The sequence below is a fragment of the Pollicipes pollicipes genome, unplaced genomic scaffold (genome assembly GCF_011947565.3).
Source record: "Pollicipes pollicipes isolate AB1234 unplaced genomic scaffold, Ppol_2.1 Scaffold_3447;HRSCAF=4054_pilon_pilon_pilon, whole genome shotgun sequence".
NCBI classification, from domain to species: Eukaryota; Metazoa; Arthropoda; class Thecostraca; order Pollicipedomorpha; family Pollicipedidae; genus Pollicipes; species Pollicipes pollicipes.
The window spans coordinates 34,596-58,841 of NW_023596297.1; the positions used below are offsets into that span (position 1 = coordinate 34,596).

The 24,246-nt window shown below is 55.1% G+C and overlaps 1 protein-coding gene, 1 long non-coding RNA gene and 1 pseudogene across 2 annotated transcripts; all 3 read left to right on the forward strand.

The window, feature by feature from the left end:
- Positions 1–336: 336 nt before the first annotated feature.
- Positions 337–2,513, forward strand: LOC119091439 (U11/U12 small nuclear ribonucleoprotein 35 kDa protein). The gene is made up of 4 exons (XM_037214234.1): positions 337–658; positions 1,245–1,383; positions 1,650–2,114; positions 2,497–2,513. The coding sequence occupies exons 1-4, from the start codon at positions 437–439 to the stop codon at positions 2,511–2,513; spliced, it is 843 nt and encodes a 280-aa protein (XP_037070129.1). The 5' UTR covers positions 337–436.
- Positions 2,514–6,270: 3,757 nt separating this feature from the next.
- On the forward strand, positions 6,271–9,920 carry LOC119092725 (uncharacterized). The gene is made up of 3 exons (XR_005093531.1): positions 6,271–6,388; positions 7,916–7,960; positions 9,879–9,920. It is a non-coding gene; the product is annotated as an uncharacterized LOC119092725 (long non-coding RNA).
- A 28-nt stretch (positions 9,921–9,948) lies between these two features.
- LOC119091440 (putative ATP-dependent RNA helicase vasa-like) lies at positions 9,949–23,508 on the forward strand (annotated as a pseudogene).
- Positions 23,509–24,246: the final 738 nt, after the last annotated feature.

Genomic DNA, 24,246 nt, shown 5'->3' on the forward strand with positions numbered 1-24,246 from the left:
TGGTAAAGAAGATGAGGTTTCTGTAAACTATGGCAAAACTTGTCTTGGAGACATATTAGCAGAGACAGCAAAATGCAACTATTAGCCAATGCCTGTCTGTTGTGGGGACCTTTGGTGCAGCATCAATGCAGACATGATTTTTTTAGTGGTCATACATTTCTGGACCACATATGCTTCAAAACCAGAGAGGTTCATGGTGGTAATCACATGATGCTTTTATGACTGCATACATGTCTGAGTGACCAGCCCATATGCATTGTGTCGTATGATGCTTAAGTTCATGTGCATCAGGCTCAGAAACAAAATGATTTGAAACCTTGAAAAGGACATGGTCTACAACTGGAGTGAATGACCCTGAAAATGGCTGTCTTAGTTCCAAACCTGTATAAATGTCAATCAGTTCCTTAAAAGCTGTTTCCATGATCTGCTTTCAGACATGGACCACAGGAAGCCACCACCAGGACGTTTTTTTACTGATTATTACTGTCCGATCGAAGCTGGCTACAAGGACAGATCTGGTGTTTTGCCCTATGACAAAGCTGCCAGTCGGGCCCTAGCTGCCACCTATCAGAAGCCAAGGGATGTAAAGGGATCTGAAGAAAGGACATTGTTTGTGGCAAGGCTTTCTCGTGAAACTGAGGAGGCTGATATAGAGAAGGTGGGTTGAAACCACTGCAGGTGTGTGCGCCTGGAAACATGCGATTGTAGTTTGTTGTAAAAAACAGCGCATGTCGCACCATTTAAGATGAGTCGTGTACAAAGTTGATTTCCCGTCTCCAGAGTGTTCATTGGACCCCGAATGTTCTTCCGGTTGTGGTCGTGCCATGTTATCATCGCGAGCAATCTTCTGATCCCCTTCGTGAGCCCCACAGCACGGCTGACGATGAGACTTTTTCGGTGAGTCTGGAGGGGCACATTAGAAAGCGTGTCAAATTTTACGCCTGTTTGCCAGTGTGCCTTCACGCGCCATGCGCACGTGTAGTTCAGTCCGGAACGGGTCACACTATCCACTGGTTAGAAGACCTGGCGTCTAAACGTGCAATTTGATTCGTGTCATGCCCCACATGCTCTTTAGTCCCCATTCCGATGGTATCGGCACACCAGCACCGCGTGTCGACGCGGAGTCACGGCGGGTCGGCGCTGCAGCTGCCTTTAGACGCGCCACAAAAGCCCGCGTCGTGCCTCCCCCCCCCCCCCCTCTCCCTGGTCGTCCCCCGCCTCAGCACCCCGGCCGCCGCCCGCAGGCGTTCGGCCGGTTCGGCGAACTGCGTGAGATCCGCCTGCTCCGGGACCTGGTGACGGGCGCGCCCCGAGGCTACGCGTTCGTCGTGTTCAACCGGCGGCGGGACGCGGCCGCCGCGCGCGCCGCCTGCCGCCGCCTTTGTATCGCCGGGGGCCGACGTGGTGGTTGAGCCCGAGTTCAGCCGCGGCCTGCCCGGCTGGCGACCGCGCCGGCTTGGTGAGTTGCGTGTGTGGGTGGGGTGGGGGAGGGGGGCTGCCGCCACTCTGGGCCGCACATTCTCTCCCGTCTTTGTCAGTCGAAGAACCCACTTAGTGGGAGGTGAGGATGAGCTGTTATCTGTCTTGAAGGAACTCATGCGCATCTTGTCAACCGGGCCACTATAAGCGTCGTGTCTTTATGCTCGCAGGTGGCGGTCTCGGCGGCAGGAAGGAGTCAGGTCAGCTGCGCTTCGGCGGCGTGGCGCGACCCTTCGTCCTCAACCCCCCGGCCGTCCGGGGCTGGGAGGGGGCGGCGGGGTCCCGACATCCTGACCGGGACGGAGGCGCAGCGTCGCACCGGTCCGACCGGGACGGCTCCGGCGCGTCCCGTCGGTTGGACCACGATGATTCGGCCGTACCGCGCCGGTCCGGCCGGGACGACCCGGACCGCTGGGACCCGGACCGCCGGGACCCGGACCGTCAGGACCCGGAACGTCAGGGCCCAGACCGTCGGGACCGAGACCGTCGGGACCCTGACCGCTCGGACCCGGACCGCCGGGACCCGGACCGTAGGGACCCTGATCGCCGGGACCCGGACTGTGAGGACCCGGAACGTCGGGACCCGGACCGCCGGGACCCGGACCGCCGGGACCCGGACCGTCAGGACCCGGAACGTCGGGACCCGGACCGCCGGGACCGAGACCGCCGGCCGAGTCGGGATGCCGCCGCGGCCAGCCGGGCCCAGCGCGGTCCCGACCGTCGGCCGGACCGGCGGCGCTCGGAGCGCGACGCCTCGCCGGACTGCGGCGTCGAACCCGAGCCGCGTCGCCACCGACGCCGCAGCGGGGAGCGGCGGGGCGGACGGCGAGAGGCATCGCCATCGCCACCGGCACCACCGCGACCGGTAGCGACCTGGCGTGGCGGGCTGGTGCGTGTGGATACCGAGGACTACAGTATAAACAGGCGGTTATGTCGTCTGTCTTGTGAAGTAGTGTTTGTGCCTTCGTCACACGGGGTGCGCCGCTGGCTGTACGCGGCTGGAAACCGTGGCGGCAGAAATCCCGAAGGCGTAAGTGCATAGATGAGCATGCGCTTGGCCGATAACGATAGTATTTGTTATCGAGCCTTGTTCGGAAGGTTGAGTCGCACTGAACCGTTGTGGCTGTGGTGATGCCAACGCTATGTTTGTTCATGTATAAACGTTGGCTTTATGGACATCATATGGCCAGGGAAGCCGGCGCGCCGTGAAGCCTGAATCATCATCATCATTGTTGACTTTTTCAGTTGTCTTCTTAGATAATACAAATGCCACGACTGCTATATGTGTTCAACAAAGCAGATTCAGCATCTGACGTTCGACGTGATCACAGCTGCGAGTTCGGCTGCCGCCGGGGCGCCCATCGCCTGAGGCCGATGCTTTTGTTGGGTGGTCCCGTCCCTTGCCCGGAAGTGGCACGGTCCTCGACTCACGTGTGCCTCTCCTCAACTGGCGGACGCACGATGCCAACGTTCGCCAAACACGCAGTGGGCGGACAGCGTCCACCCGCGAAATATTCGCCTGGACAGGACAGTTAGCAAGTCGGGAAAATAAACCACAAAGGATTGAAGGCCGCCGGCCGGAGCAGTTTAAAGAACCGTGGTTTGATGTTTCGTCCAGCACAGCGCTGTGATCTCGTCCCGTAATGTGGTTATCACGGTGCTTTCGTCGAGCAACTCTATTCAGATATACGCTACAGCGGTATATTTCGGTTGCTTGGCATTTGTTATGACTCAAAGCTGGTGTCTCGGATACGGTTGTTTGGCTGAGACTAGGCCAATGACAAAGCTTGTTGACAGCCCAGTGCTCCGAGGCTATGGAGCGATCGTTGCGAAAACCTTACCATCCCACGCTACAAACAGTTGGCGATCTGTCCTTTCCAGATCATGATGACTGAATCATGAACTTCGACCTGGGGTTGGGTCAAATTTTGCCCCCAAAACATCAGAAACAAGAATAAGATTATCGGCAACCGGATGTGCCGCGGATAAGCGGCCTGTGGCGCTTATCGCCACAAAAGTTCAACGATCGATGCATCATGGTCCATAACTTACCCTTGTATGGCATGATGGTCTGGGATCACGCGAATGATCGACACCGGAAGCTGCGAAAATTGGCCGCAGACAACTCCCTGACCCGAGTCTATGGGGCTGATCGCCACAAGATCTGTGCCGATCGAGCAAATCGATACGGTTTCGGGCATTACTAGTGACCTTCGACCTGACCCCATGTCACCATGCCCTGGAGAGGTTACACTGGAGACCATGTTATACCAAATGGTTAAGGTTTCGAAGTGATCGGTTCTATAGGCTCGGGGCTTAGTGTTGTGTGCAACTTAATTTGGACTTTCTCGATAGCTCTTGTTGACCTTTCACCTGACCCACTCGGACTTGTTCTGAAAAGGGTAGGTGTTGTTGACCATTGCGCATTGGTTGGGGAAGATTTTGATGAAGACCCAATGCGAAAGACCCGAAGCTCTGAGTCGAGTTGTCCGTAAAGTGTTTTGCCTGCCAGCTGGTTGTGTTCGGCTTTGGGTGGCCTTTGACGTAACCCAAGCAGCCATGTTCTAACAAGGACATTACAAATCGATGGTCGCCAAGGTCACCAGAGCGCTTCAGCAGCGGGCTGTGCCCATCTCGAAGAACCGTGACCATTCCGGCATGCATCCGCCTGCGCTAGTGCGTCGGCGTCATCGGCATTCTTTCTCGACGGGGAATGCGCAAATATAGCCCCAGGGTATATTACTTCGGCACCAAATCTTTGGGATGTATTCACACGTCCAGTGGAGGGAGGAGCAGAATCCCCCCCTTCCTATTTTTGGTGCATATGTCTAGATTGAACAGGAATATCTGTACATTTTTCGTTTACCTGCAAATAAAGCCCTAGCGCGTCGCTCAAGGCAAAGAAAAAAATCGACCGGAAAAAGTGAAGTCACTGACCGACGAGAAGGTAATAACGTAGCCAGCACCAGAGCGTGAAAATAGGCGCTGATGCGCTCCTAGTATTCATGATTGTCGTTTTCACAGAAAGCCCACTGCGTCCGATCGGCCGTCCGCCCGGCCGGTCAGCCAATCGACCGACCGACCGCACCACTCTGGAGCGGGGTGAAGTCATTCACTGCTACATCTATACTGTGTCGTATACCGCCGTCAGAAAAGTAGTCCAATCTTGGAGCACTTAAACGAAGTCGCAGCGACTCACAAGAATGACGAGACAAGCCGAGTAAAACACTCAAAATTGGACGTGTTCGACCTTTTTGACCCTGATGACATTAGCCTAAGGTCATGATGTTTTCACGGAACGTGCCCCCCTGCAGCATCCATCTATCCTGGTAGGTTTGTTACTCTGGCTCTCACAGTTCTCGAAAAGATAAGGGGGCAGTGTGGTGTCAGAGAACACGTATGTGCTAGCCAGTGAATGTTTGCGTAGTTTGGCGAGCGCCGCTTAGAGGCGCTCGCGTTCTCCTCCTCCTGCCCCAGACGCCCCGTGCGAGGGACGCGGCCGCGGGGGCCAGATGTGGAGGCGGTAGCAAAGGGAAGATTCTAAGAGCCGCCGGCGTGAGAACGGACGCGCCGGCGGAGCGTACTGTGGCGAGTACCCGTGACGGGTATCAAGTACAGAAGTGACTTTGGACGTACTATGTGCACCAGCGAGCCGGAGGCGCGACTTCGGAACACCAAAAGTTACATTGGTGGTAGCGGTGTAGCCCATCTATCACACCAATTCGGAAATGCGCCTTTCGCCGATCTGGCTATCTACGCTCGCTCCGGCTACGTGCTGCCACGATGGAGCCCAGCCGCTCACCGCGAGGCTTGTGATAACTACTGCCGCTGAAGCGTCATTAGCCTGATCCAGTCCATCCGGGCTCGCTAGTGATGTTCATCATTCATCGTGGCACTGGCAGCAATTGCGCCTCACCCGCGGCTGAGCAGACGGCGCCAGCCAGCGCTCGTCTCACCGTAATGGTGCCGGTGGTGAAGAGGCTAATGCGTCCGCGTTAACCACTGCGCGTCTGGGAAACCAGAGGTACGGGGTTCGATTCTCCGCGGTGCCCGCCCTTCCTGCCAGAGTGAAAGGCGGGCGACGCCATGTAGCCTCAGCAGCTGGGTGCGTCGTAAAGCCCCAATGAAAGAGACATCCCACCGTAGCCACATCGCCACAAGTCAACTCCACTGCACGTGAAACGGTCCTGTGTCGTGACCACCTCCACCGGAAAAGACCATTCTCAGTCGTCTCATTAACCCGACACCGCAGTCTGCGCCCAGGACGTGCCCGCCGCAATCCCGACGCCGACCCGTCTTTGCAACCGGGAGAGGGACAATCAGCGAATCAGTCACCGCAGAGCAAGAGGGCATTTATCTGCCCAGGGTCCCACGGCAGCTCCCAAGATCCACACCCCCGCTACTATGCACGGAACGGCCCCAAATAGTCATGAGTGTCCCCCAGAACTTGCATCTTTTGTGAATGCGCCAACACTTAGAATGACTGTCATTTTAAGGACCTGGCGACCTCCCCAATTCAACGTAGAAGTTCGCGCATAAACTTACCATGACATTAACTTAGTAGTGTTCTTCTCTAGAGAGGTCTTATCAAGGAACGAAAAGTTTAATTGGATTCCTTTTTTCTTTCAGTTTATGGAGAACTCATGGATGGCAAAGGATAAAATTAAAATCTGGCATGTGTTAAGCCAAAGCGTTATAATTCTACCGCACAGCTGGAAATGTTTCCGATTAGCATCTGCTCTACTTCCCTCAAGGTCACTTCCGGTTCTGGAGGTTTGGCGGGAGTCGGTGTCGGCGTGGTCGTCGGATCGGGCCGCCGCCGTGTTTTGTCTTGGATCTCTCTTTGTTTCAACTACATAACCTCTTAAGTCTTCTTTGTATCTTCCGTCAACCATTCGGGTTAGTCCAGGTTCGTTCTACATGCTAACTCAAAAGCGACCTCCCGGCGTTCTGATGCAAGCACAAAACCGCCGAGACTTACAGATTAAGTCTGCCTGCCTGCCCGTTTGTTATTTGAAAGCCGTTCTGATTAGAGTTAGAATCGTCGGTTAGTAAAGGGACGTGTCAGCATCATTAAAAGCTCAAAGGATCCGTTCGCGGATCGGATTGTGAGCATCCGCGGCGCCGGACAAAGTCGGCGTGGATCTGGCGCACCAGCAATGGGCGTAAATCAGTTTGGTCTGCTACTGATTTTGGCATGCTGCTGTCACTTCTAAGTCATTCTAATTGACATTTTAACCGTTGATCCCATCACTGTTTCCATCGCTTGCTCCTGGGAATGTGTTTGCAACACGTGACATTGAATCAATTTTGTAGACAGTTCTGGCACTTGAGGCAATTGGGTCATCGTTTTGGCACATGTATTGGCAAGGTCACTGTTAACTTACTTAGTGCTCTGGATGAATCACCTGTGTTGAAATTCTGAGGGTAAAAACTTGGCAATGCTTCTATTGTTTGTGTGCTCTATGTTCAAAAATAGGTGCAGGTGGGCATCATTTCAAGAATAAGTATAGCTTCAAATGGCATGACATGAACAATATCTTCTCTGCCATTTTTATGCAGATCAGTTTAAAAGCTCTTGAAAGTTTGCATGGTCAAGTGAATTGTTGTTTGTAAAGATTATGAATGCTGGGTTTTGCTGCAACCAGAATGGCCTCAGGCATGAATGGATTTTAAGTGGTGAAGTAGTTGGTAACTAAATGTGATGTAGGCACCTTAATGTGATGTGATTAAAGATTGCCAAAGGTCATTGCAAAAACAAGGTTTGATTATTCCCCAAAAGAATAAATGACTTAATCAGTAAAGGGATTGCATGGCTATTAATACCCTTTAATTTTTGGTAAACCATTGGACTGCTGCTGCTGCAGTGGCATTACCATTTCTAAAGATGTGCCTCAAATTGCTTTTTTCTTAACTATAATGAGTACTTGCATAAAGAGAAAATGCAATCAAATGAAACGTGTTTAAATTTGTTATGGTTTTATGACATAGCTTTATGCACTTGACTGAAAAACAGGTATGATGTGCCAGGTTTATGCTTTTAATCCTTAACACATTATATGGGTGCCAAACCTCATCAAAGAGATTATGGGTGCCACATAACCAATGTAACTGGTGTGCCCCGAAGTCTAAATTATCATTGTCATTGTCATGAAAGGGATTGTGTAATAAATCACACAGATGACAGAAGGATGTTGTTTGAGCTAAAGTTGCAGATTTATGTATGATAGCTGTAAGAGATGTTTGACTGTGATGTTAACTCAGCATAAGATAATTTACCAAAAAGTGGTATTTTATTATTTTAGCTTGTGGTGATGTACCCATTAGTAGAGCACAAAGCATAATATACATTGTTTCATGTGTTTTTTCATGTGTTAGCTGCATGTGTTTCTATAGTGTGGTGCATTGTGACCTACAGGTCTTTGTGTTTTTACAGAAACTACCAAACATGGATGATGATTGGGATGCACCACCATCAAAGGTAAGCTGCTGAAAAAGCCACCTTAGGGTACTGGTGAAAAATAATGCTAAACCTTTGTTTACACTAAAGTGAGTCACTTGTTGTGTGCATAAGCCATGTGTCTGCTGGAAAATGCAGTGCAAAGTAAAGTTATTTTGGGGTTCTGAAACAAGTACAAAAATGGAGAATTTCAAGAGAAAAATAGCAATAGGTAAATGGGGTAACCTGCTTTTCAAACTTCATGAAAGAAGTCAATAGTTGATTTTGAAAAGCTGGACAAAAAGTTGAGTAAGTTAAAGACAAACCAGAAAGAAAGAAAAATAAAACCTTTGAGGGGAAAAAGTGAAAATAATTAAAAGTTGACTGGCTAAGGTTTGCTAAATGCCACTTAGGACTAAGGGCAGACATGGATAAGGATTGAACTGGAAAGGTTGTTAGCATTAAAAGTTGACATAGGTGAGTCTGATTGGAAAAAAATTAAGGGCATACATTTGACAGAAGTGTTAATTGGAGTGAAAGTGAACACATTTGTTGGGGAAAGGATTTATGGCAGAAGATAATGAATGATGTGAAATGGAATATTGTTAGCTGCATTCATATCCACCCCTGGATGAAATAGGTTTCATTACCTCACATGGCAGTGCCCTCTTATTTGGGCCTGCCAGTGCCCATCTGGTTAACATTCCTAGCAGGAGGCCAGCCTTCAAGCCCTTGCCACCAAACCATAAGGAGTGCACCCTGAGGTTAACATGTGTCCAATCTGCATTGTGTACCCTGCTAGCTTCTGTCTATACCCATGTGAGCTCCCTCTAGTCATTATGTGGGATGGTCACAAGCAACACAGCACTCACCACAGGAGGCAGTGTACAGCTGTGGCACCTGTCAGGAATCCTCCATTGGTGCTTGCTAATTTTTTAAAGTGGCTGAGTGTGGAAGATGCATATTGGAGCATCTGCTCTTTTTGGCACAGCTGTATCAATAGATTAAGATGCTGTTATATGAAACTTTGAACCTATCCTGTGTTTGATTTGGGTCTGCATAATAGTGTTTTTCATGTCAGCAAATACCCCAACTAGCAGTTTGCCATATTGTTCAAACACAGCCATCCATATGTGGGATGGTATGCATGGAGAATGCTGCAGTATGGAATCATGGAATTAATGGATTTCAGGGCCTTGCTATAATTATGCAATAATGATTGGTTGATGTTTTAAATTACTTGCTGTTTAGCAATAATTCCATATTTTCTGAGATCTCAGGGGAACTCCACCAGCATCTTGCATGGACTTCAAGGAGATTGGTCTGCATGAAAGGAATACTTAAAGCTGACAGAAGGGACGACTTTTGAATAATTTATGCTGTAGGTGACTAGCCAAAGTATCCCCAAAATTGTACTTTGTAGGATTGTTGAAGTAATGGAGTGACATAGGCTCTCACATGTTTTGCATGCCCTACTCTTTGTTTGATCCCAGCCTCTGTTTGCCAACCTCAAATAGGTGACATGCACAACTTCATGATTGATTGCTGGCTTAGCTTGGCTTTTGCGTAGCACTTTTAGGATTCAGCTTTAGCTACAGCCTTTTGATTTTGCATTGATGTGATTTGGCCTTGGCTTCACATTTCCTAAGTACAAGGTCCCAGGCTTCAGCGGCTTTGTGTGTACAAAGTTCGAAGCTCCTGGTTTCGGGTTCGGCCGCGCGTGTTGAAAATACAAAACCACTGGCTAGCTTGCAGTTCCCATGGTCTGAAGCCACCTGTTTGGACATGGACTTTCGCTTCATGCCATTGTTGTGACTTGAGATTCGGCTCTGCGGCCAGAACTTGGCCTTTTCCCCATGTCGTATCCACATTGTTTCGCCGTGTCGCCGCCTCGTCCGTACGGGCCGACCCGGCCCCCACCCCACGCTCCACGCTCCGCTGACCTGTGCTGCGCCGGCAGCCGCTGCACTCGGGCGGCGGCGGGTTCGGCGGCGGCGGCGGCACCACCTTCGGCCGCGGGCGCGGCTTCGGCGGCGCGTCCGACCTGAGCGGCGGCATGGCCTCCCTCAGCGTGGGTGGTGGCGGCGGCGACGGCTGGGACGCGCCCAGCAAGGCCGGCAACGGCTGGGGCGCGCCCAGCAAGGCTGACAACGGCTGGGAGGCTCCGAAAGCCGACGATGGCTGGGGCTCATCGAATGGTAAGTGAGCCGGGTCTTCACTTCTGATGTGCTCCTCTGTATGTGTCATTATAACCTGTCAGCATAGCCGCCTTCGTTTCGTGCAGCTCTGAGCATATAGCCTTGTATCGGGTACATTTAGGGAAGGATTCACACGAAGCATTGGTATCGTGAATCGAGTAATTTTTTGGACGGACCACCTCGGCTGGAGTGCTAGTCTACACATTGTACTCATGCGAACAAGCCAATATATGTTCTAGCACATCAGGCAAGGACGATAGAACGATTACTCCATCAGTGTGTCGGTTGTTACTTTGTTGGAGCTTAGCGATGGATTATTTTGGCTTCTTTTTGACATGTTTTAACATGTCCTTCTAGCATCCAATCTTCTTTCATGTGTGAGCTCGTCGCTGGTATGCGGGAGCACACACGGAACGTCGCCTTGGGGCGGTGATTGGGGTAGGCAGGAGGGGGAGGCTCAGCGAGCCAAATTACAAAACGCGTCCTGATTTCCAAAGCCTCAGCTAACTTGGCTTCTTTTTTGTTTACTAGCTTTCAAGGTCAGTTTCTCCTCAGTGGAAGTTCCATAATTCCCTTCCAAGTTCAGGAGTGTGTCATTCTTTCGCGCAACGCTGCTGAAAAAAGCTCATGCCCGGGTTTCTTTCGTTTTTTAATTTCTTTTCATCCCTGTCATGTCAGGGAGAGAGGTAACACAGAGCGAGATAGTGTTATCACGTATCATGTCTTAAACAGCCCTGCGTGCGTTTGTGGCAAATCGAATACTTTGAGCGCTCAAACTATAGTTGGAATATCGACAAATGTTATCAATAGTATGGGTGTGTGGTTTGATTTGCGTTTACTTATTTCTTTTTCGATATCAATAGTCGCCCACTCGATAATCGATAATGCATAGCGTAACATTTATGGTGTAACATTTAACATAACAGTTGCGTAATAATTCTCATAAGTTGCGTAATGCTATAAATGTAACCTGAAGTATCCACACCCCCTCACCCCATGTTTTTTAGCATCAGCCTTCCCAAACGGGGCTTTATTGACCCACGGACCTACAATTGAAGCCCGTGAGTCACCACCCACCACGGGAAGTGCAATCAGTTCACCACGTGCCGGTATCGCCAGGCCGCCCTGAAATAGACTTCTTGTCGCGCACGAAGCGCCCGAACGTACTAAACGTAACCCCCGGGGCCAAAAGAGGCGGCCACGGACCAACCGAGGGACCGAACGGCATTGACACGCGGACCACAGGGGCGAAGTTTGAGACCTCCAAAAGAGGGTTCGTGGTCTAACAAAGGGACAGGCGGAAATGCTAGAAAAGGAGGGTGGTTGCCAGATTGATGAAATGAATAGCAGCAATAAATTGTTGTTTAGTCTGTCAAAAGTCTGGATACATAGTTACCGCTACAATTATGCACCACTGGAGCAGGTTTTACGAGAGAACGTTAAAATGCACATTGCGCTTGTTGGCTTGCCTATAATGTGATGACTGGTCTCATTTTACTTCAACGAAACAAATTTGTTTTAACCGTTTCATGAACTGGATGGAATGTGAGGAAAAGACGTCATAACTTGAAACGGCACAGAATCATTCATTGCTAATGGCTCCATAAATGATATGCATGTTTATGTACCGCCATAACTTCATGGCGCAGCAATTCAGCAACAGTCTTTTCATTATTTCTTCAGGAAAAGTTATCGGCAATCGTTAAATCAGGCTACAACTAAATCTTTTTCGGTATAACTCGTGACCGATTCCCAGCTGCGACGAAAGAAAAAGTGCATTTACATTAATACCTATGATCGTCCAGGCGGACTCGACCAATCACCCGGTGCTTGTACCACCCGAGGCAGTCGCACTTTGAAGGCGCCTGCCCGGCGCAACATAAACGAGAGCATGTGACCAAAGTGACGCCGGGCGGCCAGCTCGCGTTGCGTCAGCGCCTTGCCGCCGCCGTTGTCTGTGCCGGCCCGATTGGCCGAAGGTCGCCCTTTCCACGTGCCCAGCTGGCGTCACGCCACAGAGACCCCGCCAGCCTTGGTACCGGGCGGGGAAGCGCAGGATAGTCCCGCCACCAGGGCTGCCAGTGCCGAGGCCTTGTGCATGTGGACGCGTCACGGTACGGTGAGGTGTCGGGTGCGGGTGCCAAGACACCGCTCTCGGATGATTGCTGTTGTTTGGCTTACTGATGTCGCGTTCAATGGTGGCTTGTGATATGTCGGTACTGCGTGATATGTCGGTACCTCCACCATTATCTGAAATTTCGTTTTGGCTCTTGGGGGAGAGAACAGTATATTGAAATCATGTCTTGTAGTGAGAACAAAAGTACGCAAGTGAATTTGCACTGCATTCACAGCCGGCACTAAAGGACATTCTTTAGCAGCAGATGACAGTAAGCACCATGCACTAGCTGGTCCCAGTGATTGCCAAAGACAATTACAGATTGGCTGCTTGCAATTGTTAAATTTTCTAGCTTCCTAAGGAAGTGCTTTCTTCCAAATTATATGCTCACACCTGCTTTATTTTTAAAGCTATGGAGCTGATGGAAAGTTGTTGATGATTTTATTGTAAAGGTGTCAATCCCAATAAAGGCTGCAGAAGCAGATGCTTGAAATGTTGTGCACCTGATACACCGTTCCCCGGAGCACATACTGTCAAGTTTATGATAGAAGTGTCATGCAAGCCACATTATAAATAGGAGCATCTGGGGCATGGTAGTTATTGCAGCTACATTCTAGCCAAGGTATAATCTCCCTTACCTGGAGAAAAAATTCTGGGACACTGTGGTACCCCCTTGACTTGTACTGACCTAGATGTACTTAATTTGGGAACAAGTGTGTAGTTCCGTATTTAGTTGGATAGAATGCTAGCCTCTCCCCAACTTTGAGAGAGAACTTGGTCCAAATAAGGGAGAACATAGTTTGCACCATTTGTTTGGGATAAAATATTTCTCTGTTCACCCGATCCACAAAGTTAGGCACAAACCTACACCACCTGAGACGTCAGGCTGCTGCGTGATTGGGGCTCGGAGGCCAACACAGCAGGGGCGGAGGAATCATCTCCTCCTCACAGCCCAGTCCAGCCGCACAAGGTTAGCATCACTACATCTGCTCACCGGTGTTGAGTCTGATACAATACTTTTCTTAGTGCATGACACTGAGCTAAATTTATATATTGCCTTTATCTACACTACCAACCAGTCACGCTATGACCGCTCCGCGCGCGGGTCCTCCAAAACAAGGTCGGTAGGCTACATGAATGGCGGGCACGCAAAAGCAGTCTTCAACGACAGAACCGCTGCAAGTTATTTATCGGTTTTGATTTTGCTTTTAGGACCTTATTGATTTCGAGAAAAAATGTGCGTTGGCAAAACCCGGCTAAAATAAAAGGTAGATCTAAAAACGTAAATAATATAACTACACCAGTAAAGGTTATGCTCAACGGAGAACAAGAAACCCTGCTTTAGCCTTATACTCAGGTCAGGATTCTGTGGCGACGCTCTGTAGATCGATAGGAAAAAATCCATGCTTTTGTTTAATGACCCTTTTATGCATTTTCAGTACGTCTTCAACTCGGATTTCGTAATGGAGAATATGTCTTCTCCAAAGCTAAATCCTCCCCAAGAGCCGGAGACTCACGGAGCCGTGGCTTTCTGCGTGCCCAAGCGAGTGTTTGGGATGGTGTTCGACGTCACCATTATACGTTCTGTACAATATCCATTTTTGACAGTTTCAAATGCAACTGTAATAGAACTTCTATTCAAAAAGATTTAAAATAATTTTTTTCATCAATGGATAATTGATTCACTACATTTAGAGGTACATGCAAGTGCGACATCATATACTTCCGTATACATTTTGTTGTGTTACAGTTATTTATACGTACAATCCAGAAACGTTGAATTGTGCCGTGTACGAGATGTTTTCTGCTCTTCTCCCTGGCCCGTCGAGAGACACAGTTGCTGCTTTGAGTGCGGGCTCGGGCCCAGTGTATGAGCGCGTCGGTGTCGCTGTTGGAGGGTAGTTGAGTTAAACACGTGCTGGTGAGCAGCAGCAACAGACATGGGCACTGAATGCATTGCAAGGAAAGATTGTGTGTGATATGGTAGAGATTCGGCTGCAACCCGCAAGCAGCATCACTCGTTCAGTCGTGAGTGTGGCGCGCGATGCTGTCGAAGTTGCGGGGACAGCTTGCCTCCATCTTACGTGGCTCACAGAGAACAATTTTTTACATTCTTTCCAGTGTATCTTTATGGAGAAAAAATGTCTTGGGGCTAAAAACACCAAGAAACACCCCAGTTTTGGACACTCACCTCCACAAAGGTTGTCGTATTCACTGGTTCCGCACATTGGTTGGCTGCACTGTCTAGAATGTTTTCGAAATTCAAGAACAAAACTCCGCAACGGAAGAACAAACGCGAAGCTCCCGCCTTGCCTCTACGGCAGCGATCGGTGCCAGGTCAACTGATGTGATGGCGGTGATCCAAAGCCCGATTAGGCTTCACAGCAGTCAGAAATAAACGAAAAAGTAAGGCGATGTCCATTGGATGAGGTCAAGAGTACAGCAAAATGGATTGCACTGGGGCCAAAACCCAGCTCATCGGCTGACACCACCAGCCACCTGTTGATCAGCCCCTATCGGGAGTCCGTGGAGACCAATCGGATGTGAGGAGCCGGTCCTCTGCTCCCTATCGCGGTCACTGATATGGGATCGGGTGGAATGAGTTTCGGGTGATCTAAGGGCTGACTGAACGTCGGTCTTTGTGGGGACGCGCGCGCGGCGGGCATGGTCTGGTATTCGTCATTGCGAGGTGGGTGTGGTTGACGCCGTGGTGTGGGTGGTCTTTTTGAGGGCTGTACGAACCCTTCGTGACAACTGAAGTGTGTTCCGTAGCGTGGAGCTTCCGGACGTTTGGAATATTCAAACCTGACACCATACGGGTTACTGAAAGGTGGTGTCGTTCACGAGGACCTTGCTGCGGAGAACGAGTGGACTGGAATGGTTACGTTTGGAATCGCCTTTCTTTGCATGCCGTCTAGCCCACACGCATTCTCATAACTGGGGGACGTTCCCCATTTTGATTTTGGGATTGGGCGAGTCATTTTTAAGCTGAAGAAAACCCTGCACATGGAATCCGACGTTGCAGGCAGTTTTTTGTTGTACAGTCCGCTCAGGCCGTCACGTCGAATTTGCCATTCCAGATGTCCATGAGCTGTCAGAACAGCTTTCTAATGTTACAAATCCACTTCCACAGAAAGCCGTGCTGGGATGTTGAGAAGAGTATGTAGTATAACCACGGGCCTTAGTGAAATGGGCCATAATAGGTACTATTTTTTGCTAACCAACTAATAAAATATTAAACAATTATGTTAGAGTAGGAAGGTTGTTGATCAAAACACGGTTATAGTGTGTGAATCAATATGTTGGTGTCCATGGTTGTGAAGTAATCATGCTTGTTTAGTATCGTACGGCATTGAAATCATTGTAACATGCGGTCTTGGCTGTAGTGCCATAATTATAATTTAATTGACTGTGTGATAGGTGGGCTTTTTGCCGAATCGCGAATGATCCCCTTTTTCCGCTCGGAATCCGGCGTTTATTCTATGCTGAGGAAATGCGATGTAAATTTGAAATAAGGCTTTGGGCATTTTCCTAACATTCTTTGGGGCATGGTATGGTAGGCATGGGCATGGTATGCTGGGGATTTTCCCCACCATTCGTTTCCGTAAGCACGTGCTGGGTGTGTCAGCAATTCGAAAAGACTGTCATCATCCCATTGTCATCATTAAAAAAACATATTTGCGAATCATGTTCACTACCGGCGTGCTTTGGGACTGTGATTTCACCCTGCCGCGCTCCTCATCCGCAGGCCAGTATCGGGCGTGTTCGGTGGCCTTATTTTTGTTACTGCCGGTAATGGCACGCTTTGTTGAAAAAGACTACATAAAAAGTGTATGATATGCCTGTGCGAATCCGTCATCTGGCTGATCTGAATGACCTGATCTGTCTGGCAGATATTTGAAGCTGCTGAAGATTCGTACGCCTGTAAAAAGTTGATGTTAGCGTCTCCCATCCCTGTATCCAGTTCATTAGCTCCAGCACTTGGGTATAACAACCGCGATTGTTCGTATTCTGTTTTGCCCCAGTCCTTGGGTACAACAACCGCGATTGTTCGTACTCTGTTTCGCCGTCGGCTGTCGGTGGCGCAACTACCTGCGTTCTCCAAGTGCGCGGCGCCGGGCGGCCCCTGCGGCAGCCGCCACTCGTGCCGCTTGCTGTGGACAGCGGCGTGTGGTGCCGCTGACCGGGCCGCGCCTCCCGCAGGCTCCGCGTTCGGAGGGCAGGCCCCGCGCGGCGGCGGCTTCCGAGGCGGCCGCGGTCGTGGTGGAGGCGCCGGCGCCGGCAGGGGCTGCTTTAAGGTGAGACGGGCCGCTGCGGCGGCGGCGCCTCATGCTCACAAAGTTTGCTATGCATTTGAAGTATTTTAGAAGGCCCAAATTTGCCCATAAATAGGTGCTGGTGCGTGATCACAATAATAGTTACGACGAAACCACAGTGTTCTACTATGTTTCTTCTGCCGTAGGAGCATGGGCTGAAATATAAGAGATGGGTCTGATTTGGACAACCTTTCTAATTGCCCCAGATATCCTACCAGTGAACGGATAACCTGTTGGTTGCCAAACTCGTGTTTATACAGTTAGCCTCGAGTCGCAAAGGTATGTGTACGTGACCTACTCTGTGACCTCATTGCCGAACTGAGGTGTTTAAGACGTGGCCCGGTGGAATCCCAGAACTCGACGCGCTGTTGCGGACGCTTCGCTGACAGTTGCTGGGATGCCCTGGAGCGCTCAGTATGCAACATCTTTGTAACGTGTCAGCGCACGACGCATGATGTGCGCCTGCGCTCATGGTGTTGACTGGTCTTTTGAATGTATCCATGCATTTTTCAGTGCGGTGAGGAGGGGCATATGTCCCGTGAGTGCCCTAGCGGAGGTGGTGGCGGCGGCGGCGGCGGCGGCCGCGGCCGCGGCCGGGCTTGTTACAAGTGTGGTGAAGAGGGACACATGTCCCGGGAATGTCCCAGTGGCGGTGGCGGCGGCGGCGGCGGCTTCGGCGGTGGCGGCGGCAGCCGGGCTTGTTATAAGTGTGGTGAAGAGGGACACATGTCCCGGGAATGTCCCAGTGGCGGCGGCGGCGGATTCGGCGGCGGCGGCCGGACGTGTTACAAGTGCGGCGAAGAGGGACATTTGTCCCGGGAATGTCCCAGTGGAGGTGGCGGAGGCGGCTTCGGAGGCGGGCGGCGGTGGCAGCCGGGCGTGTTACAAGTGCGGTGAAGAGGGACACATGTCCCGGGAGTGCCCCAGCGGAGGTGGTGAGGGCGGCGGCGGCGGTGGGAGCCGCGCCTGCTTCAACTGTGGCCAGGAGGGCCACCAGTCCCGGGAGTGTCCAAACGTGAGTACTGGCGAGGCTTGCCATATTGAGGCCTTGCGTAACTGTGTGACTCTCAAATTGTGTTTGTTTCGAATAATGTGGAGTTAACTTCGCGTGAGTTGCACTTAAGTTTCGAATTTTGATGATTCAGGATTTCACGGATCGCATTTCGTGCGATGAGGGGTTATGAATCACAGTCATACAGTCGTTTGTTCCCTCAGTCTCTGTTAATCCTGGCTCGACCCGTATCGCTCCGTCGCTTGTCATGTTACCGCGTGATCCCCACCTGACCCCCTTCTGCCCTCCCCCGCCCCGCAGGCCGGCCAAAACCCGGACAACCACCGGCGAGGATGGTAAGCCGCGCGAGATTTACGTGCCGACCGAGTCGGGGCGAGGACTCCCTCTACTCGGGCGGCATCTCGTCCGGCATCAACTTCTCCAAATACCAGCACATTCCGTGCCGCGTCACCGGCAACGACATCTGCGAGCCGATCTCGTCGTTCGAGGAGTCGGGACTGCGGGCCGATCCTGCTGGACAACGTGCGCCGCTCGGGATACGCCCACGCCCACGCCCGTCCAGCGCTACGCCATCCCGATCGTGATGCGCAGCCGGGACCTGATGGCGTGCGCCCAGACAGGCTCCGGCAAGACGGTACGCCCGCGGCCGGGCGGGGTCGGGGGCCGCGCCGGGTGTGGGCGGTGGCGGCGGGCCGCGCGAGTGCGGCGGCGCCTGGATGCGGACTGTTTCACGCGGGGTGTCCGGCCGCGCTGCGCGGGTCAGACTCGTCTTTCTGGAGATGGCTGGGACCTGACTAGTCGTTAAAACTCCGCTGCAGGTTTGCTGGCATAAGCATTGTCCAAAGCAGGCTGTGCGCGGCGTGTGGGCTCGCCCGGGCGCGGTCCGCCCCTCCCCCCCCCCCCCCTCCCCCTCCCCGGCGGTGTGTGGTGTGGGGTGGCGTCGCCGGCCTGGGCGGCTCGGCTGCTCTCGGCCCCGGGGCCGCCCGACTGAGCCGCGCTCCCCGCGGCTGACCGACAGGCGCGTTCCTGCTGCCCGTCATCCACACGCTGCTGGAGCAGAACGTGCCGGCCGCCTCGTACTCGCCGTGCCAGGAGCCCTCCTGTGTGGTGGTGTCGCCCACGCGCGAGCTGGCAATGCAGATCTACAACGAGGCGCGCAAGTTCTCCAACACGTCCGTCATCAGGGCCGTGGTGGCGTACGGCGGCACGTCGGTCCAGCACCAGTCCAACATGCTGCAGGTCCGGCACCACTCGCCGTCGGATCGCCGTCAGGGTCGCTGTCAAGGTCGCCGTGGGATGTGCGGGCAAAGGTTGTCTCGGCAGGTCGCTGGTTTGGGGCGCCCACGTGCACGGGGTAATCGCCTGGTAAATGCATTGTAGAGCTGGTCGCAAGATGGCCATTGTTGGTGGGCGCACCCTAAGATGTCAATTAACAACAAATGCATTGCAGAGCTACAGTGTACCAATCATCCAATGGAATGCTGGTGACTGGAGCAGCTGTTCAAGTAAACTGCGTATAACAGCAACGCGATGAGTCCATGCTGCCGATGCCGAACGCTGATGCTGACCCGCGTGCGCCGTGCGTCCGCAGAAAGGCTGCCACATCCTGGTGGCGACGCCCGGCCGGCTGCTCGACTTCGTGGAGAAGGGCAATGGTGGCGTTCACACAGTGCAAGTTCTTCGTCCTGGACGAGGCCGACAGGATGCTGGACATGGGCTTCCAGGTGAGCGGCGGCCCGGGCCCGGTGGAGCTGCGCTCCGTCGGTCACAGCCACGCAGGCCGGCGTCGGCTTCCACCCCGCTGTGCGGAGTGCTGCTGCTGCTCCCGGCAACGTTTGAGAGGACTCCAGCTCTTGATGAGGTGGCCACGAGCAATGGTGAGGCTGTCTGTTGTGCAAGGTGTTTGCGTGATAGTGCTCGCACTGCTGGTGAAGGTTGGGGTAGAGAACGACAATGCCATCCGACCTCCACTGTGGTGGGAGCAAAATACTTATCCAATTGCTCTGGGTTCTGAATTAACTCTGAAATATGGTCATACGGTTTCAAAACCTTTCATTGAAGTTCACGTTGTGCCACACGTAATGTAAGCACGTGAACCAAACCGGCTGGGGTAATCGCACCCCTTCTGGCGCAAACTCGTTTTCCACCGGCTACAAATCTTATCAATGATCGTTATCATTGACGTCAGCCATCGGACGACTCGTGTTCAGAAGGGCTGGTCACAGTGTGACGGTGCCTCTCCGCTCCGCCCCGGCCACTGACCCCCCCCCCCCCCCCCACCGCCAGGGCGACATCGATCGCATGATCAACCACCCGACGATGCCGGCCAAGGGGGCGCGGCACACGCTCATGTTCTCGGCCACCTTCCCGGACGCCATCAGCGGCTGGCGGCCAACTACCCTGAACGACTACCTGTTCCTGATGGTGGGCGTGTGGGCGCCGCGTCCACGGACGTGACGCAGACCTTCCTCGAGGTTGTCGCACCGCGAGAAGCGCGACAGCTGGAGATGCATTCTGCGGGAACATCGGCAACGCCAAGCGTTGGTGAGAGGCGCGCCGGTGCGCGGCGCATGGACGGGGGGGGGGGGGGTCTTGGCCGGCGGCAACGGCGCCGTGGCCCCGGCCAAGACGTTGGTGAGAGGCGCGCCGGTGCCGGCGCCTGGACGGGGGGGGGGGGGGGGGGGGGGGGGGGGTATTGGTGGGGGGGGGGTTGGGGGGGGGGGTGTTGCCGGCCGGCGGCAACGGCGCCGGTGGCCCCGGCCAGCGTTGGTGAGGAGGCGCGCCGGTGCGCGGCGCCGGGACGGGTGGCGTCTGGCCGGCGGCGCGGCGCCGTGGCCCCGGCTGATCCTAGTTAGGTGAGGTGAGGCGAGGTGAGGTCACGTCACGACAATCTGGAGAGCATTCTGCGGGACATCGGCAACGCCAAGACGCTGGTGAGAGCGCGCCGGTGCGCCGGTGCCGAGGCGGGGGTTGTCTGGCCGGACGGCGCGGCGCTGTGGCCCCGGCCAAGACGCTGGTGAGAGGCGCGCGCGGTGCGCCGGCGCGCGGTTTGCCGGGACGGCGGTGTCTGGCCGGGCGGCGCGCGCTGTGGCCCCGGCCAAGACGCTGGTGAGAGGCGCGCCGGCGCGCCTGGTGCCGAGACGGCGGTGTCTGGCGGCGGCGCGGCGCTGTGGGCCCCGGCCCAAGACGCTGGTGAGAGGCGCGCGGTGCTGGGACGGGGGTTGTCTGGCCGGACGGCGCGGCGCTGTGGCCCCGGCCAGACGCTGGTGAGAGGCGCGCCGGTGCGCGGTTGCCGGGACGGAGGTGTCTGGCCGGACGGCGCGGCGCTGTGGCCCCGGCCAAGACGATGGTGAGAGGCGCGCCGGCGCGCGGTGCCGCGGACGGGGGCGTCTGGCCGGACGGCGCGGCGCTGTGGCCCCGGCCAAGACGCTGGTGAGAGGCGCGCCGGTGCGCGGTTGCCGGGACGGGGGTGTCTGGCCGGACGGCGCGGCGCTGTGGCCCCGGCCAAGACGCTGGTGAGAGGCGCGCCGGTGCGCGGTGCCGGGACGGGGGTGTCTGGCCGGACGGCGCGGCGCTGTGGCCCCGGCAAGACGCTGGTGAGAGGCGCGCCGGTGCGCGGTGCCGGGACGGGGGTGTCTGGCCGGACGGCGCGCGCTGTGGCTCCGGCCAAGCGCTGGTGAGAAGTGCGCGGTGCTGGGACGGAGGTGTCTGGCCGGGCGGGCGCGGCGCTGTGGCTCCGGCCAAGCGCTGGTGAGAGGGTGCGCGGTGCTGGGACGGAGGTGTCTGCCGGGCGGCGCGGCGCTGTGGCTCCGCCAAGACGCTGGTGAGAGGCGCGCGGTGGTGGGCAGGAGGTGTCTGGCCGGGCGGCGCGGCGCTGTGGCTCCGGCCAAGCGCTGGTGAGAGACGCGCCGGCGCGACGGCGCCGGGACGGGGTGTCTGGCCGGGCGGCGCGGCGCTGTGGCTCCGGCCAAGACACTGGTGAGAGGTGCGCGGTGCTGGGACGGGGGTGTCTGGCCGGGCGACGCGGCGCTGTGGCCCCGGCCAAGACGCTGGTGAGAGACGCGCCGGCGCGCGGCGCCGGGACGGGGGTGTCTGGCCGGCGGCGCGGCGCTGTGGCCCCGGCTGATCTGTGAGGAGTCTGGCTTCGCCGGAACGCTGCGTCGTTGAGTGCGTGAGGGAAGGGTACCTCGGGTCTGTGGCAGCGAGTCGGCGGTGCGCGCTCGTTCCGTCACCAGGCAACCACTGGTTGGAAATGACGAGCATATCCGGCCGCAGGGAGTTGCGTACTGAATGGCGTGCTTGTTACGCGTTGGAAACATTCGGAAGTGTTCACAGATCGCGGCCCTGGTGTGCTAGATGGTCTGGGCTCGTCACTAAGGCCACGACCGCTACAACTGTCGCCTGATCTGTGGGAAAAGCCTCGACTTGTCTTCTGGCCGTAGCCCCACTGGTGCTGCACGGCGCGCCGAAGCGCGCAACAGACCCCGTCCGTCCCGCTGCACCGGGCGCGACCTGGACTAGGTCCATGCGCGACCCTCACCTCACGCCGCGGCCGCCGCGTGACCGTGCCGCCGTCTGACCTCGCCTGCCTCTCCCCGCCAGGTGTTCGTGGAGGCGAAGCGGGTGGCCGACTTCATCGCGTCGCACCTGTGTCAGGCCGGCTTCCCGACCACCAGCATCCACGGCGACCGGCTGCAGCGCGAGCGCGAGGAGGCGCTGGCCGACTTCAAGTACGGCAAGACACCGACGCTGATCGCCACGTCGGTGGCCTCGCGCGGCCTCGGTGAGTGTGGCCGCCGCCCTGGGGCCGTCCGTGTCGGCGGGGCTCGTGAGCTCGTGGCCGAGAGCGAACGCTGCGTGTTTGGAGGCCAGGCGTGTTGTGTGACGCGTCATGATCGGGCGTCGTCGAGATTTCATAAAACAGGAGTCGAACTGTTGTGCCATCCCCCGAGCAATTTTTGTGCCTGCGTGTGGAGTTAATGTCAGAAAAGAATGGAACGAAAGTAAGCAGGGGTAAGCAAAGTCCCCGATCCAAGAGTGAACCTGATCCAGTTTACATTAGCACAACACTTAACCAGGGTTTAATTCGTTGGTAGTAGTTTGCTATTTTGTTGGTTACGTTAAGTAGACTGTTTGCGACATGCCTGATACTGTTTCCACTGCAGCCGCGTGACGCGGCGCAGCCCTGGCTAACCGACGCCCCCTCCCCCAGACATCAAAGGCGTGGCCAGCGTGATCAACTACGACCTGCCGAAGGCCTCGACGACTACGTGCACCGGATCGGCCGCACGGGCCGCGTGGGCAACACTGGCAGCGCCATCAGCTTCTACGACAGTGAGCGCGACAGCGCGCTGGCCGCCGACCTGGTGAAGATTCTGGCCGGCGCCGAGCAGGAGGTGCCCGACTTCCTGCAGCGCGACGCCGGCAAACGCCGACTTCGGCGGCGCTGCCGGCGGCTCGTACGCGTCACGCGACATCCGGCGCGGGGTGAGTCTGGCCGGTGCGGCGGGGACGTGACTGGCGCGGGGTGGCTGGAGGGACGCGCCGACAGGGTGCATTCATGGTACTCGTGGCGAGCAACATTGCGACATTGTGCACTATCTCTGCTTGTCAGTTACTCCTCACCCAGGGTAATTCTTAAGTGAAACGGCGGTCACCAGATGATCAGACGAGAGAAAACGACTCGTGTGCGGAAGCCAAGTTCTACCCAATTTCAATTCTACTCCCATGAAATCATTTGATGCCCCAGAATTGGCAATGTTGACGATAAGGTAACGCACATTTCCGACACTGCAACAGAAACTACGTTGCAGTATCGTTCTGATGAGGAAGCTCTGACTGTCAGTTTGGGGCACGCCAGCGTTCATGCCTGGATTTCGCCGGTGTTCTCTAGCCGCGTTGTCCCGTGTTGAATTATGTGCGCTCGCCAGTCTGGTGCAGTGGTGTGATCGGCTCGGGCCAGGGCGCGTCCGGTCGGTGACGCCCGGCACCTGACTGACTGTTGGCTCGTGTGCCCGCAGTTCGGCGGCGGCGGCGGCAGCATGGGCGGCGCGGCGGCCGGCTACAACCAGCAGCCGGCCACCATGGAGGCGGAGGAGGGATGGGACTAGCGCCCGGGCCGGCCGGACTCGGCGCCGCCCCACCGTGCCGCGTGCCGTGCCGTGTCGTGGTGGCTGTAGATAGCGTTTCCGTTGTGTTAGCCAGGCGGGAGTGGGCGCCTGGCCGGCGGCTTGTTTCTTAGCGGGCTGGCAGCGGCCGGACCCCGCGCCGGCGACCGGCGCCCGCGCCTGGTGGGAGCACCGGGATGGCGGCGCTGCGCACCGGCAGCACGAAGACGGCACATCGCATTTCGTGACCGGCGGCATTCCATGGGGAGCTTGGCTTTGTGCCCGTATTCTGTGGCAGAGCGGGCGGGGGCCGGGCCGGCCGACATTGGCTGTGAAAGCCGCCTGGTCGCGCGCGCGAGAGAGAGAGAAGGGGGTCGCGCCCGGCCCCGCGTCTCAGGGCGGCAGGCGCCGCTCGAGGCGCGCCGTGGCGTCTGGGGGCAACCGGCACGTGTCTGCCGGGAGCCGACTCGGACCACGCAATCCGGAGCCGCGTGCATAGCACGCGTTCAGTTATTCTAGTTTATTGAACTCGCGGAGTCGAATAAATACGTTTTTTTTATTGGTCCGTCTCTCGAGTCT